A 17,989-nucleotide genomic window follows, 5' to 3' on the forward strand; every position below is an offset into this window, starting at 1 on the left:
CCAGGGAGCAGTGTGGGAGGCTTCACTTAGGCAAGTGTACTGTACACTGGTAATTTTCCATGAAGTACAGGCTGGAAATCAGTCATCCTAGCCAGGTCTGCCTGTAATGGAGCAATAAATACACAGGTGGCTGCGCCAAACTGTTCTTTTCTAGTTGCTAAAAAAAAATTGCATAATGGCCTTTGCCTCAAGCTGTGGAGGTGGTTCTCAAAAATGCAGTCTTATGCTGGCTTTTATGATGATGCAGTCTATTAAGAGGTGGCACACCCTGCCTCCCTGTTTTAACACAGGACTCTTCACCTTCAAATCTAAACTGAAAATTGTTCATTGCATTTGAAAACTGCAGGTGACACAAAAACCCAAAAGAACATATCAGCAAAGTCCAAACAAGAAAGGGGATTTAGTCAGGGTGGCCAGGATAATGGCAAACAAAGGACAAACAGAAAGAGGGAAACACAATGCATGCTGGTCTAGAAACGAACAGGTGAATGTTTACTGCGCTAGCCAGGCGAATCGTATAATAATATACATATATAAAAATACTTTTTAAAAACCATGCTTATATTAAGTGAAAAAGTGTACTAAAAAGTCAAAAATAAGTCTCTCATACATCACTCGTAAAATTAAAGGTGGGCACTTTTGCTAAGATTTTAAGAAGTGTTTTTTCAATGTTGATTGATTTTACGAGTGATGCGTGAGAGACTTATTTTGTACTTTTTAGTGCACTTTTTAACTTAACTCTTTCAGGGCTGATGTCGACTTTTGTCAAAAGGAGGAGTTGACGATGGAAATCAACTGTAAACGGTGACAAAACCAACTGTTCTGTTTTAGTTGGACTCTCGTTGCTAGAAGGAAAGTTAGCTTCATTGGTTTTGACCGAGATTTCCTGCGCTCCCGTGAGTAGCAAGGCACAAACAATGGCAAGAATGGCCCTGACACCTTGCAAGGGATCAGAGCGGAAATGTAAAGCAAAATATTCCGTGGACGACGTTTTGCCTATTATCTCTGAACTGGACTTTGACTTGTCGGACTCCGATTTTGATACAACCAGTCGAAAACGAATGCGAGGTTCCAGCTTCAGCTGACTGCTCCCCAGCTAATCACGGTGCTGAACGGGTTCAAGTAGCTGACACGCCTACGGCACTTGTTCGCCTGGGAGGACTGCCACTTAACAATGATAATAGTTATAAACTGCAACAGTGACCGCTGCTGCTGCCTCAGCCACACAGAGACAGCCTGGCAGCAAGCCTGCCACACATTCTTGGCAAACTAGCAGCTACAGCATGCAGCAACAGACGTTTAATGTTGATTTCTATGTTAAACCATTGCTTTTCAGAAAACTGTTTTTTGTAAAAAAAAATATTCAGCCATCAAGAGATTTTAAAAAGTATTTTTTTATATAAATATTATTTTCAACTTTGAAGTCTTTTAGAGGGTTTGTTTTAGTATAATTTTGTAATCAATATTTTAACACTTCCTTTAATATTTCTATCCATTACTAGCGCCATCTATTGGTGAAATCTTCAACTATTCGTCATATGAAAATTTCATTTCTTAACATGGATTAATTGATCAATTAGGGAAACTGATTATTGATTTGTGTATTGTCATCAGTAGTGAGTAAGTGTGCAAAATTTCAAGTCGTTTGGACAATAGGAAGTGAGTTAAATATATCGATTGCAACAAACAGGTGAAGTTTAAAAGAAGCGTGTTAAGTAAAAAAGAAATGAAACCAAAACAAATAAAAATAAACGTAGCTACCAAAATCCTAACGATGTACAAGTATCGAAGTTGAGAAAACAAGCAGAAAACAAATCCAATAGATTCCAGCTGCAGACGAGACACTCTGAAGCCTTGGGCTCATTCTGCAACCTGAGACACTCTGAGGCCCGTAAGATGACTCCCCTGTCCTCATCATTCTCTTTAGACCACCACCACCCCCCTAAGGTGAAACCAGGCTCCAGCAGTCTTAGACATTACCAAGCCTCCGAATTAAACATTTACTTAAACATAACCCTATGGTGTTGTACAGCAGCTCATACAATTCAAAAGCTACAAACTTTGTGTCTTAAAAGTAACACTTAAAACTAAGACTTACAAGGTCTACTTTAAAGGTAAATTAACACGTAATCCCTGTCTTGCACCCCAACACATGAGGCTGAGTCTCAGTACTTTAGAAACACCAGCTTTATTCAGCTTGAAACAGGAACGGCACGGTGATTTATTGTAGCACAGGGGTCTCCAACTCCAGTCCTGGAGAGCTACTGTCGCTTCAGGTTTTCATTCTAACCCTTTTCTTAATTAGTGACCAGATTTTGCTGCTATATTTATATTTATATTTCTTTTAATTTCTTAGGACCTTTTCAGAGAACGCGTCAAATGAACGCTGGGAACGCGTGGCAGCCTTGATGCATATGCATACACGTTCTGAGCGTGAAGTATAAATGGGTCCTTAGGATCCCTGAGCATGTGTAATCAAATTCTGTAATTGGTAATTTATAGAAAAAGCCCGTGCTGTAAAAAACCCAGAGTCCTAGAAACTATTGAAATCATCAGAAAAAACACTGAAATGTAGAGATGTCAGGTAATTGAAAGGAACTACTCTGGGCATCTCTCTCCTAGGAGGTTTCATTTTGCTGATGTGCTCGCCTCACTTATGTATTAGCAGCGGGAGGAAAAGTAAAAGGGATACTGTTTTGCCGATGTGCTCGCCACGCTTCTGTATTAGTGGCTAAGTGTGTGACTTTCTTCGGAGGTTTTGTTTTGCCGATGTGCTCGCCACGCTTGCCACGCTTCTGTATTAGCGGCTAAGTGTGTGACTTTCTTCAGAGGTTTTGTTTTGCCGATGTGCTCGCCACGCTTCTGTATTAGCGGCTAAGTGTGTGACTTTCTTCTGAGGTTTTGTTTTGCCGATGTGCTCGCCACGCTTCTGTATTAGCGGCTAAGTGTGTGACTTTCTTCGGAGGTTTTGTTTTGCCGACGTGCTCGCCTCGCTTGTGTATTCTCGGATGTGAAGCCCTTACCATGACTCCACCTCTCACTTCCGGGCCGGACAGACAGACACACACACTTCCACCCGTAGACATTTATGTATAAGATGCTTCAGTTTAGAACACATTTTATGTTTTCAGGTAAATATATACCTTGATAGCGAAGAAATAACTTTGGCTTGAAAACTACCAAGCTAACCCTTTCAAAGCCGAGGGGCTGATGAGTGCTAGTAGCCTTCCAATCTGACCCTGAGACCCTGAAACTGCTCAAATTCAGATGTCTGAATCTGCTATCTACTTCTCAGGCCTTAGGCCACACACACATATATTTATGTTTTTTTGGGACTTCATGTTCTTATGGAACCTCAACATGGTGTTTAGCCTGGCAGCTGCATGGCAAACACACTTTGTTTTAATTCAAAGCACTGCCTTCAAGAGTAATTCCTCGTATCTGTCCAAAGAAAAAGAAAAGCCATATGAAATTTGGGACTATTATTTTTGCTTCAAAAAGACCAATAAATAAAAGTCCTGATATTCACTCTGAAAGCACTCCAAGCTTGAAAACTGCCAAGGGTGCAATCAAAGGCCTATGAGTTTCTCAAGCCAACACAAACTCGGTTAACTTGCTGTTTCGCCGAAAGCAAAAAAAATGGCATAAAATAAAAGACGTCAGGACCTGAACTGTTCTTCACCTGCTTAGTCAGAGAGCATAGAAAGTTTGAATAAACGTTGCTTCATTCTGTCCGCACTACACAGGTGATGGCAGGTCGGTCGGCTTTTTCTCTCGGTTTGTTCGCTCAGTCTCGTCAAGTGTGGTAGTTCTTACCATTTTGCTTGCCCACTGAGGACCTCCGCTCAGTATGGCGAAAGTAATCTGCTTGCCATCTAGCAATGTGCCAAGTGTTTGCAGTCTTTTTAACTTTAAATGTTTACATAACATTATGTAATGTATTAAAAATATATTTTTATTCTCAAAGTTCGAATTTGTAAATTGTAATTGGATATGTTAGGAAGGGGTACTTCTGTTTACCATCCTCATATAAAACAAAGAGTCAAAATTCCAAGTTCTTGTTGAAAATAATCATTTTATAATTCAAAACAAGACACAAGTGAGGGAATGAATTACCCAAGGCTGTCCCAAAACATAGAAATAAATAGATAAATAAATAAAAAAGGCAACCCTATGTGCCTCATTAGAACACAAGTATTAAATCTCCCCACCCACTTATGCCATCCTACCTGCCCGGCAGGGATTGCCCTTTAAACGCCTATCTGGAGCAAACCTCAAAATAAATTCCAGGGTCAGGAATGCCCTCTACAAATTCTGGTGCCACCTGTTCAGTCGTCCCTGTTAACCCTGCAACCCTGAGCCCTATTTCACAATTAAAGGGCAAGGTACCCCTGCCTGCCACCCCCCAATGTGCAGCATTGTCCCAACACTTCTACATTATAATGAAAATGCCACCTAAAGAGTTGGGTGATTTTTTTCTGATCATCTGCCATGGCTTTTCACTTGTTTTAGTGCCCAAAGAGTAAATATTTATTAATTATTAAACAGCTACTTATCCAAACATTCCCTTTTTTTTTTTTTTGAGTTGATATACTATGTTAATCCCCAAGGGGAAATTCTCATTTTGCATGAGTTTTGGGGATCATAATGCCCAGTGGTAGCCATTCTTTAGAGCAATTTTCAGGTTAAGGGTCTTACTCAAGAGCCCAACAGAGTAGAATCCCTTCTGGCAGTAACAGGATTTGAACTGGCAACCTTCTAGATACCAGCACAGATCCTTAGACAAAGGCCACCACTAACCTTTTTAAAGTAATTTGGCACAACTCCTGGTGCAAGCTTTGGTCTTTTCACATCTGGACTTCTGGCAGGAGTATCAGTATGTGCCTCCAAGCCCCAGCATATAATTCAAACTGCATTGGCACATCTGGTGTTCAACCAGCAGAGCTGGGCACACGAAACTGCTCTTTTCAGATCATTACATTGGGTCCTTTTATTAGCTATGCTGAAGATTAACAGCTGTACTTGTCATTCCCTCCAAGCTCCACACCGTATCAGTTAGAACCTCCACACGCTTCAATGATATTGGAGCCTGGATGAAGGCACACCATATCCAGCTCAGCCTGGCCAAGATGGACCTTCTTGTTACACCAGTGTCTTGTGTGTCTATTCAGCACTCCATCTCTGTTTAGATTGGCCCATTATCGTTAACACCCGTCAAATCTGCATGCAACATCTGGGGTGCAATCAATGATCAGCCTTCCTTCGCTGACCAGGTAGCAGTAGTCTCCCAGTCTTGCAGATTCACTCTGTACAACCACCGCAACCATAAGCAGAGTGTGTCGCACAACTCCTGCTCCAGAATTGGGGTCTTGTTACGTCTAGACTACTGCAACTCTCTGCTGGCAGGAGTCACCAAACCGATGCAGATGATTCAAAATGCAGCAGCAGGTCTGGTGTTCAGCCAGTTGAGGCAGAGATGTGTCACTCCTCTTTTCAGGTCAATACATATTAAGTTCAAATCCTTGATGCTTGCCTACCAAGTAGTTAGTGGGTCTGCACCTGTATATATGGAGACACTTGTAAAGTCCTGTGTACCTTCTCGACCACCCTGATCTGTTGATGAATGGCATCTAGTGATGCCACATCATTAAATCTCAATGTAGACTCTTCATGTGTAGCTCCCCTTTGGGGAAACGACTTTATTTGAAATTCTGACACTCTTGCTGTGTTTAAGAAGAACTCGAGGACTCTTATCTGGTGAACTTACATCTACCTCATATTAGCTGTTTGACTCTATTACTTGCTTTCATTTGGTTCTGAGCTCTTCTTCTCTTGTGGTGATCAATGTTGTAGCCTTGTCCTGTAAGGGCCAGTTTATACGTGCACACATCATGAGTGCCACGTGTTCTCAGCATCTGAGCATGTCGTCAAAAGTTAATGTGACACGTGTACATGTCTTGTAGTACCAGCAAAAAATATGGGTGGCATGTGTATTCAAGTTTTGGTTAATGACGTCAGCATCGTTGTTTAATATCACCATATGATGGCAAGCTGTGATGCCAATCCAACAGGATAATTCTGCCTGCTTTGATGTTTCTTGAATGGTTCGATGCGGTGAAGCAAATCATCAAACTTAAATGTTGACGTAAGAATGTCTTCAAGGTGCTTTTTTTCACACTGGCAATATAAGCGTTCTATATTTGACATCATAATGACGCGAAACATTTGAATGTCTCACATACCATCTTCTGAATCACTGTTGCACTTTCGCAACAGCATCAGAATGCAAAGAACTTGAATCTTTAAAATCTTTCTTCCTTTGACTCGCAACACAGCGAAACCATACGTTGTTTTCGACTCCGTGATGATTTCTCACACTGCCACCTGGTGGAATCCTCCAGATTTACATAAAGTATGTGCGCACGTATAAATCATATTCTAATTCCATTGCAGCAGTGTCCTCAAGCACATGCGTCGCGTAGAGGTAATTACAGTTGTGCTTGAAAGTTTGTGAACCCTTTCGAATTTTCTATATTTCTGCATAAATATGACCTAAAGCATCATCAGATTTTCACTCAAGTCCTAAGAGTAGTTAAAGAGAAACCAGTTAAACAAATGAGACAAAAATATTATACTTGGTCATTTATTAAATGAGGAAAATGATCGAATATTACATATTTGTGAGTGGAAAAAGTATGTGAACCTCACAGATTAGCAGTTAGTGTGAAGGTAAAATTCAAGTCCGGTGTTTTCAATCGATGGGATGATAATCAGGTGTGAGTGGGCACCCTGTGTTATTTAAAGAACAGGATCTATCAAAGTCTGCTCTTCACAACACATGTTTGTGGAAGTGTATCATGGCACGAACAAAGGAGATTTCTGAGGACCTCAGAAAAAGAGTCGTTGACGCTCATCAGGCTGGAAAAGGTTACAAAACCATCTCTAAAGAGTTTGGACTCCACCAATCCACAGTCAGACAGACTGTGTACAAATGGAGGAAATTCAAGACCATTGTTACCCTCCCCAGGAGTTGTCGACCAACAAAGATCACTCCAAGAGCAAGGCACACGTGTAATAGTCGGCAAGGTCACAAAGGACCCCAGGGTAACTTCTAAGCAACTGAAGGCCAATGGCTAATGTTCATGTTCATGAGTCCACCATCAGAAGAACACTGAACAACTATGGTGTGCATGGCAGGGTTGCAAGGAGAAAGCCACTGCTCTCCAAAAAAAAACCATTGCTGCTCGTCTGCAGTTTGCTAAAGATCACGTGGACAAAGCAGAAGGCTATTGGAAGAATGTTTTTTGGACGGATGAGACCAAAATAGAACTTTTGGGTTTAAATGAAAAGCGTTATGTTTGGAGAAAGGAAAACACTGCATTTCCAGCATAAGAACCTTATCCCATCTGTAAAACATGGTGGTGGTACTATCTTGGTTTGGGCCTGTTTTGCTGCATCTGGGCCAGGACAGCGTGCCTTCATTGATGGAACAATGAATTCTGAATTATATCAGAGAATTCTAAAGGAAAATGTCAGGACATCTGTCCATGAACTGAATCTCAAGAGGTGGTGGGTCATGCAGCAAGACAACGACCCTAAGCGCACAAGTCGTTCTACCAAAGAATGGTTAAAGAAGAATAAAGTGAATGTTTTGAAATGGCCAAGTCAAAGTCCTGACCTTAATCCAATCGAAATGTTGTGGAAGGACCTGAAGCGAGCAGTTCATGTGAGGAAACCCACCAACATCCCACAGTTGAAGCTGTTCTGTACGGTGGAATGGGATAAAATTCCTCCAAGCTGGTGTGCAGGAATGATCAAAAGTTACCGGAAACGTTTAGTTGCAGTTATTGCTGCAAAGGGGGGTCACACCAGATACTGAAAGCAAAGGTTCACATACTTTTGCCACTCACAAATATGTAATATTCGATCATTTTCCTCAATAAATAAATGACCAAGTATAATATTTTGGTCTCATTTGTTTAACTGGTTTCTCTTTATCTACTTTTAGGACTTGAGTGAAAATCTGATGATGTTTTAGGTCATATTTATGCAGAAATATAGAAAATTCTAAAGGGTTCACAAACTTTCAAGCACAACTGTATATCCCCGGCCTAAGGCTTGTTCTCAAACAGTCCCCCAGACTGATGCTTACTGGGTTATGTTGACCTCTTTTGTAATTAACTTTGGATAAAAGCAACTGCTAAGCAAATACATGTACTGTAAATGTAAATAGTGATCCTGTCTGATCCAATACCATGGCATGTCTGTGTCCTATGCTGCTCTTTACTCTGGCAACCTCTTCCCAGTATATACAGTGAATGGCAGGGCAACTGTGTGATTTCTGCAATGTCACAAAGAAGCTCACTGCACGTTTCTGTTTTAGCTGTGTGCCGCTATCCACTTGGGATGTCAGGCGGGCAGATTCACGATGAAGATATCACAGCATCCAGTCAATGGGCAGAATCCACTGCTGCGAAATATGGAAGGTAAGTCATTGCACCAATAGTTAGTTTTTATGTACTTCTAGGATGGCCAGAAGCTCTGGTGTTAGTGAAATAATCGCTAAAATGGCAGCTCTCCCAGAGTTCACCTAGCTGGTTTAAACAAAATCAACGCAATAACCAAGCATCATAAGGTAGTTTAAGTCACATGACATATGATGTCATTACATTCTTCCTACTTAAGATGTAAGAGTGCAGCTTTTGCCATCCAAACCTTCAGATTCACAATAAAAAAAATCTTGTGTACAGTTAGGAACAAATGCAACTTGCAAGAGTGAAAACATTGTGCAACATTTCTTAGACCACAACTTTGGTTTTGTGTTTCTGTTTTTGATGATCAGTCCTGCCTGTCTCTCTTGTTATCCCGCTTTATTGATTTTGCATGCTCCTGTAAAGTTTTATTTAATCTCACAGTCTTTTCTCCCTCCACTTGACTTCAGTCTCCTATGTGCCTTCTGGTAAACTCTAGCCGAGATGTCATTTTTGTTTATTTCTAACAGTGGCTTTTTCTTTTTGCCATTCTTCCATTATGCTGTGACTGGTGAAGCTCCAAGTTTTTGTCCGCACACTCTCCTCCCTGTAGCCTGTAACTCCTTCAAAGTTCTAATAGGACTTTTGGTGTCTTCCCTCACTCGCCTTCTTCTCTCACAATCACTCAGCTTTTGTGGACGGCCTGCTGCAGCAGATTTCCAGCTGTGCCGTACCTTCTCAATTTCTTCTTTATTGATTTATCTGGATGTCCAGTCACTTGGATACGTTCTTATCTCAAGCCCCTGACTTGTGCTTTTCAATCCCCTTTTCATGGAGTTGCTCATCAGTGGCTCTGACATGGAGAGTCAGAAGCAACAAGTTTCTTGGTATGCATATCTCTGATGACTTCTCCTGGACAATCAACAGCAGTTCTGTTGTCAAGACGGCACAACACTTTTATGCAGAGACTGAAGAAAATCAGATTTGGTACAATCCATTCTTACCACCTTATACAGAGGAACTGTGGAAAGTATCCTGACAAACTGCATCACTGTGTGGTTTGGCAACTGCAAAGCCCATGAGTGCAAGATTCTGCAGCTCGTAATGGGGACAGCTGAGAGGGGTCTCGATCTCCTTGATCCAGGACATCTTTCAGGCATGAAGTCTGCATAGAGACTCTGCCATTGTGAAAGACGTCTCTCACCTGTCACACACACTGATTGACCTCCAGACGTCAGGTAGAAGAGTCCTCAGTATTAAGACCAGCACAGCCATGTTCCATAACCATTTCTTTCCCCAGGCTGTCAGACATCTGGACCCTTGCATATCACCTAGCACCATATCCCTATGTAGGAACCCCAGGAAGCACTATCCAATGAGAAAAAAAGGGGAAGTTCGTGCGATATGGGGTGACTGATGCGGGCCAATCACTGTTGAACTTGAGGTGGCCTGATTTTGGTCACGAGATGGGGTGTGATTGAGTCTAGCTGGTTAAGAGGGTGTGTAACCAGCGATAGGGCTTTTTTTTCTTTTTTTGTCGTGACAAGGGACAAGAGCTGTCATCTGATTTTGGAGACTAGGGTATTGACTGTGATATCTGGCCCAAGTGAAGAGTGACGACACTTCCCGATATTAAGTCCTCACTTCGTTACGCTGTGAGGTGTGTGTTACTCACATGCCTAGAAACGGGAGAGACATTTGTGTGAAACAAGCGAGAACGGACGATAAAACAATTATCACCGCCGAAGTCTTCAGCAGTGCCGCTAACAGGACAGAGCGGGCATTTCTTCTTTCGACGTGGATCGACTGAATCCATTTGGGATCTCAAGACGGCTCGTGAACGACGCTGAGTCTTCGTGTTGTACGGTGAATATACGATTGCTTAATTAACTCATCGGAGAAAGTAAGTGGACACATTTTTTTTGGAAGGATTGATATTGAAATTCATCTTCTGTTTAGTGCACCGAATGGGCCCCAACGTTAATGATCGATCCAACTTTTGAACTATTTGACGGACTCACGTACTTTTGTGAATTGTATTTTTTTTTTCTCGAGTGTTGAACTCCCCTGGAAGGGATGAGGTATTGTTAGTTTGTTTTTTTTGGGTTTTCTGGTATTAGATAGTCCTGAGGGGAAATAAGGTCTTTGACCAGGGTTTTAACTGAGTTGCTAGTTATCCCAATAGACAAAGTTAAAAGGAGAATGGAGAAGAGGTTTATGTTTTTTTCATTTGACCACTATTATATTATTGTCATAAAATAAATCATTATTTTGTTTTCTTGTTACAAATTTGTAGTCTGGGTTTCATTAAGACTAGAGAGGCAAGTTACTGCTAAAGTTTAAAACTGAAAGTAAAGACGCGTTCGCCTAATTCACCATTCAACTGCCGGGGATCCAGGATTCTTGTTGAATATACAATTAAATTAACCCCTAGGGTTAAGAATAGGGTTACACCTATAACATTTATACTCTGTATTTTACTATGGACTTTAAGCATTGTTTGAGCTTTATAGTCCTGCATTATTTTGGTTGGTTACTTTGTATTGTTGCACTGGTTTTGGTAATGTTATAGTGTATGTTAAATGCGTATTGATTTGTTTATGCACCTGGGATTGTAAGGAGTGAAATTTCATTCCACAATATACTATGTACACTCATCGGCCACATTATTAGGTACACCCTGTTAGTACCCAGTGTGACAGATAGGGGGCGCTATCGCTCCCTTGAACCCTCAGACTATACGCCAGACACCAGGTAAAAGTCCAATAAGTTGACTTTATTATTAATAACAGTGCACAAAGCACCCTCCTCACCACAATACTCATAAATCACAATAATAATTCTCAATAAACCAATACAGTAAACAATCCACCACTCCCAGACGCGTTGTCACCCTTCCACCCAGCTCAGCTCACCGTCTGGGGATTTCCCATAGTCCTTTATAATGCCTGACCCAGAAGTGTTTCCAATCCTTCAGTCCATGTGACTCCTTATCACTTCTGGGTAAGATAAAAAGTCCTCTTCTTTATCCCGGAAATACGTCACTCCTCCTGTCGCTGTGACGAAGATGTACTTCCGGGTTATAGGGCACATAACAGTCCTTGGGCCTCCCTGCAGCATCCTCTAGGGGCCCCTGTGGTATCCAGCAGGTCTGTGGATGAAAACTCCATTGTCCATAATTCCCTGCTGGCATTCGGGGCACCTCCATGTTGCAGGGAGAGCTCCGCCTGGGGGTATTGGCCGGGATGACTGGCCGGCCATATTCCACACCGGTTGGACCCCCCTTTTGCCTTCAGAACTGCCATAATTCTTCATGGCACAGATTCAGCAAGGTGCTGGAAACATTCCTCAGGGATTGTGGTCCATATTGACATGATTGCATGACACAGTTGCTGCACATTTGTCGGCTGCTCATCCATGATGTGAATCTCCCGTTCCTCCACATCCCAGATGTGCTTTGTTAGATTAAGATTTGGTGACTGTGGAGGCCATTTGAGTCCAGTGACCTCATTGTCACGTTCAAGAAGCCAGTTTGAGATGATTTGAGCTTTGTGAAATGGCGTGTTATCCTGGTGGAAGGAGCCATCAGAAGATGGGGACACTGCAGTCATAAAGAGATGGACATGGCCAGCAACAATACTTAGGTAGGCTGCAGCATTTAAATGATGCTCAACTGGTACTAAGGGACCCAAAGAAAATATCCCCCACATCATTACACCACCACCAGCAGCCTGAACTGTTGATAAAAGGCAGGATGGATCCATACTTTCATGTTGTTGATGCCAAATTCTGACCCTGCCTTCCGAACATTGCAACAGAAATCAAGACTCATCGGACCAGGTGACATTTTTTTCAGTCTTCTGTTGTCCAATGTTGGTGAGCCCTTTGTTTGAATTGTAGCCTCAGTCGCCTGTTCTTATCTGACAGGAGTGTCACCCGGTGTGGTCTCCTGCTGCTGTAGCCCACCTGCTTCAAGGTTTGACATGTTGTGTGTTCAGAGCTGCTCTTCTGCACACCTCGGTTGTAACGAGTGCTTATTTGAGTTCCTGTTGCCTTTCTATCAGCTCAGACTCGTCTGGCCGTTCTCCTGTGACTGCTGTCATCAGCAAGGCATTTTCAGCCAAAGAACGGCCGCTCACTGATATTTGACTTTTTTCAGACCATTCTCTGTAAACCCTAGAGATGGTTGTGTGTGAAAATCCCAGTAATTCTCAGACCAGACTGCCTGGCACCAACAACCATGACACGTTCAGAGTCACTTCAATCCCATTTCTTGCCCATTCTGATGCTCGGTTTGAACTTCAGCAGGTCATCTTGACATGGTCTACATGCCTAAACCCTGGCAGTGACCATTCTGGCAAGGGTAAAAAACAACAGCTATAGTGTCACATCTCAGCCTGGGTTCCTTCTCTGTCCGGGGTTCAAATTCATGTTTGATGCCTCTTTTGGTTCATTTTTTATTCTTTGATATCCGTATGTTGATTATGTTCATCATTGTTTAGTTTTAGATTTGTCCATGTTTGTAAGCTGCCTTTGTTATGTTCCATGTGTTTTATGGGTGGTCCCCCAAAAGGCGGGGCCACCTGCCAGTCACCAACAGGAACTTCCCTCCACTCTAATAAATCTGAAGAGTTTACCACAGTCCCTGATGATTCATTTCAAATTTGTTTGGGAGTCTGGTGAGTGTTTTATTATTTGAGTTCTATGCTGTTGGGATGTATTGGATTTTTAACCATTTTGCTCTGCTTTTACTTTCTCGTTTACAAAGTATAGGTAAAGCATTGTAATCGGCCAAAGATTCAATGTCGAGATTTTGATGAATCTCAGTATTTTAAGCCTCCCTGAGTCCGAAAATACAATTTTAGGATTTATGTCTGTGTGTCTGTCTTTGGGTGTGTGTGTATATATAAACACGATAACTTAAGTATGCTTTCAGTTATGTCAACCAAATTTTTCATACAAGTATTAGGTACAAAATGTAGATATCTATCAACTTTTGGGCTATTTCTGCTTACTGGAAGTGTTACTTTACCTTTTATTGAATTCAGCATTGGATTTTGTATTGGGACTTGTTCCCCTTTGATTGCCTTTGCTGGCAACTCTTTTTTGCTTTGTATGCACTACAGCAGGGGTCCCCAACTCCAGTGTTTGAGGGCACCAGTGTCTGCAGGATTTTGTTGTAACCCTTTTCTTAATTAACTACCTTTTTTGCTGCTAATTAACATCTTTTTAATTAATTTTAAATCATTTGCCTTTTAAGATTTGTTCCTCGGATTTCCTTCATTTCTTTCCTTCAATGGCACTCAAACAGAAATCAAATGTGAAGTGAAAAGACCAACAGAAGACCAACTAAGTCAGGCCCTCAAATCCAACCAGCTGCTTAATTGGCTTTGATTCTTGTTGTTAATTTAACCCCCCGTTCTTTAATTCCATGGCTTGTTGCTGCTCTCGAGGTGCAATAGCAGACATTTCTGAAATTGTAGATTTTCACTTTTCTAAGAGCACTGCTAAAATGTTTTGAGGACCTGAGAAGATCAACATTCCTGACACCTTCACCTTTCTTTATTTTCAGACACTGTATGATGGACACAGTTTGGTAGTTTTGGTTCATTTTGTATCTCATTATTGTTTAGCTACTAATTAAGGAAAACTAAATTATTAAGGGGTCTGAATCTTCAAGAGCAATTAAAATGAATTCAAAAGAAATGAATTAGCAGCAAAAACAGGTCACTAATTCAGAAAAGGGTTAAAATGCAAACCTGCAAGGACAAACAAATTGAGATCGCATTCACTACACTCTTGGCACGCAGACTCCTTCTGATAAACTGGAAGAACCCAAACTCTCCTCCTTTAAGTCAGTGGGAAACCGATGTGTTATATTATTTGAAATTGGAAAAAATCAAATACTCAGTTAGAGGATCCGTACAGACTTTTTTCAAAACATGGCGGGATCTAATCAGTAACATTTTAAAATAAGTTAATAAAGCACAGAGAATTTATTAATTTAGGTATGTTTACAAGCCTTAAATTTCACGCCGTTTGGCTTGCTCTCTCTCTCAGGGGTGGGGATCGATCTGTTCTTAACATAATTCTTCTTTTTGTAAAAACTTGATTGCTTTGTATGGATTGTAATAAAATTAATAAAAAAAAAAAATACAAACCTGCAGCCACTGGGGCCCTCCAGGACCGGAGTTGCGGACCCCTGCTCTACAGAGTTTAATATATTTACAGAGCCTTTTATGAAATAAAGCTTTTCATTTTATAAAGATTCAGAGCATGCCCTTATTACTAGCTGGCACTTAATGGTGATATCCCCCTCTAGTGGGCATTATTGAAACTTCTTGAGACTTTACGACTCCAAGTTCACAATATATAGATAGGATTGCTGTTTTCTGTTCCGGAAATCTCACAGAGTAAATGAGGTCACCCTAGGACCAAACCACAGCAAAACAAATATCACTCATGGAAAATAAAAAGAAATAGGAATCTAGCAGTCGCCAAATGTAATCATGATAGTCTTTGTCTATGTTGGATGTGTATGTTCTCCCCGTGTCCACTGTATCCAGCAGGGGGCGCTCTTTCTCCCCTGGGATGTGTTTCTTGATACAGAACTGACTAGAACCAATACCATCCCTTTTGTACCCATAGCAGAAAATAATTACAAGAGAGAAATATGGTACAAAAAGAGATACAGTAATCCCTCGCTATATCGCGCTTCGACTTTCGCTGTTTCACTCTATCGCGGATTTTAAATGTAAGCACATCTAAATATATATCACAGATTTTTCGCTCGTTCACAGATTTCTGCAGACAGTGGGTCTTTTAATGTATGCTACACGCTTCCTCAGTTTGTTTGCCCTGTTGATTTCATACAAGGGACGCTATTGGCAGATGGCTTAGAAGCTACCCAATCAGAGCATGTATTACATATTAACTAAAACTCCTCAATGCTATAAGATATTCATCCCGCGCGCAGCTTGATTGTTTGCTTGTCTCTGCCTCTCTCTCACCCTCTCTGACATTCTCTGCGCCTGACGGAGGAAATGTGAGCAGAGGGGCTGTTTCCTTAGAAGATACTGACGCTCCTCTAAAAAATGCCGCGGCAAACTTAAAAGCACACGTATTGATTTTTTGATTGTTTGCTTTTCTTTGCGGCGCTCTCTCTCTCTCTCTCTCTCTCTCTCTCCCTCTGAAATTCTCTGCTCCTGAAGAGAAGAAGATCTATTTGCATTCTTTTAATTGTGAGAAAGAACTGTCATCTCTGTCTTGTCATGGAGAACAGTTTAAACTTTTGACTAAAGGGTGTTATTTCATGTCTAGAGGGCTCTAATAATGTTAACAGTGCGGGAGAGTTTATAAGGGCTTAAAATATATAAAAATAACTACACAAACATATGGTTTCTACTTCGCGGATTTTCGTCTGTCGCGGGGGGTTCTGGAACGCAACCACCGCGATCGAGGAGGGATTACTGTATATGTATTCAACTTGGATAAAAGATAACATTCATTCCCAGAATATAATGCATACTAGATAGCCGACGCCCGCCGTAGCATACGGTGGTGTAAGAATAGGAATGGAAAACTCCACTGCACTGTCTTCGTCAGCCGTTTGTGTCAAGAAATAGCCCACTGAGATAGGAACAGGCAGTTGCCGGGTCCCGGAATAGAGATGACGTTGTACAAAAACCCGTCGACAGAGAAGATACTGTCGTTCATTTTACAACAAAGGCTTAGGAAACAACCATCGCAGTAAAACAAAAATAGCAAGGTGTATGGGAGGCCGCAGGCAGCGTGGGGAAGGGTTTGGAAGAGGACGAATAGGAATCGAGAAATACCATGTCGGCTGCGTGTGGGCGGGACCAGTTTTGAAGTGGAAGCAGGACGAACCAGAAGAGAAATATATATAAGAGATATACATACCATATATACTTGCATTTGAGTTCTCTCGTGGATAAGTTGGGCCTTGATTTTATAATAAATATAATTAATAAATAAATAAATATAATACAATATATAACTTCCAGCATTTTATAATGTCGGTCGTATAAGTTGAATGCAGAAAACTCGCGCTATTGATCCAAGAGATTATGATATGCTAACGCCCACCTGTGAGAGTAACCACGGAGCACACGGCCTCTATTTCTATGTATTATGCCTACGTGACCACACAGTAATACCCAACCTATTCTGAAGTGACGTTTGCACTGATTTGTGTTTTTTGTATCTCACCCTCATACACTTTTATCGTAAGAGCATCCCTTATCTAAGATGGAGTTTTCAATCAGAAGAAAATATGAAGCTGGTTTTAAATTAAATGTCGTTGAAGTGGTGAAGGAAATTGGTCACTGCACTGCTGCAACAAAGTTCGATGTGACTGAGAAACTGATGTGAGATTGGAGGAGGCAAGAAGATGTAAAAAAAAAATATATGTATATTGTATTTTTGAACGGACGTAGACGTTGGGGTCTGATTTTGTGATCAATTTTTTGGGTTTCGGGTTTAAGACCCGGCTTATACACGAGTATATAACGGTATATGTTCAGGAGGGAGAGAAGCAAAGGGACATCCCAGCAAAGTAGGAGAATGCTGACACACAGATGTCCCATCCAGCGAGAAATATCGGCAGCATAGTGAGATGTTTCTGACGTCATGCTGGATCCTCGCCATTATAAACACTCATAGTCACAGATATGGGTAACTACCAGAAGAACTGGCTATTTATTAATAACTTTACCTGTTCTCATCAGTTATCACAGACTTTGGGTTTTTTAACCATATTGGTCAAGAGGACGTCAGCACGTTTTAAAGTAACCTGCCTGTGTGTCCTTCACTGCTTGTTTTCTCACTAACTTGACTTACAGCTGTCATTTGTCCATCTCCCTGGCAGTCTCTCTCTCTCTTTCTCAGCTGAATTGCAAATCTTTGAAATAAATTTCACAAATTACATTGGCACTAATAACCTTCTTGTTACATCCACGCTGTGCTTGTCACCCAGTGGTGTTTCCTGTCAGCTTCTGTTGTCACCAGCGTAGGTTTCAGCTCCTTGTAAACCAGGAGATGATTATGAAAATAAACAAAAATATAAAATCAATTGCATTGTCGTGTTCATTTTCTTTTTTCAGACTAGACTATGAAGAGGGAGATGGAGCGTGGTGTCCTGAAATTCCAGTAGAACCAGAAAACCTGAAGGAATTTCTGCAAATTGACCTGCGAGTGCTTCACTTCATTACTCTGGTTGGCACTCAAGGACGTCATGCCGGAGGTCACGGCAATGAGTTTGCTCAGATGTACAAGATCAACTACAGTCGCGATGGGAGTCGCTGGATTTCCTGGAAAAATCTCCAAGGAAAGCAGGTCGGTGTCTCGTTGGACAAGAAGGTCTGAGCATCCACAGCGGTGGCTCGCTGTGGGAGCCAAACTCCTACTTAGAGTATTTTTTCCAAACCTCTGTAATTTAAGTTCCATAAGTCTGGTGTTGATTTCATCTAAAAATATTGAGGGTTTATTAACAACGATGA

At 41.4% G+C, this 17,989-nt stretch overlaps 1 protein-coding gene across 1 annotated transcript in view; it reads left to right on the plus strand.

The window, feature by feature from the left end:
* Positions 1-17,989, plus strand: part of ddr2a (discoidin domain receptor tyrosine kinase 2a) — a 240,480-nt gene that overhangs the window by 143,281 nt on the left and 79,210 nt on the right. The window contains exons 3-4 of the mRNA XM_039734991.1: positions 8,384-8,486; positions 17,594-17,825. Of these exons, the coding sequence (XP_039590925.1) occupies positions 8,384-8,486; positions 17,594-17,825 (335 nt within the window). The remainder of the gene's footprint in view (positions 1-8,383; positions 8,487-17,593; positions 17,826-17,989) is intronic.

Source organism: Polypterus senegalus, chromosome 14 (assembly GCF_016835505.1).
Source record: "Polypterus senegalus isolate Bchr_013 chromosome 14, ASM1683550v1, whole genome shotgun sequence".
Lineage (NCBI taxonomy): Eukaryota > Metazoa > Chordata > Cladistia > Polypteriformes > Polypteridae > Polypterus > Polypterus senegalus.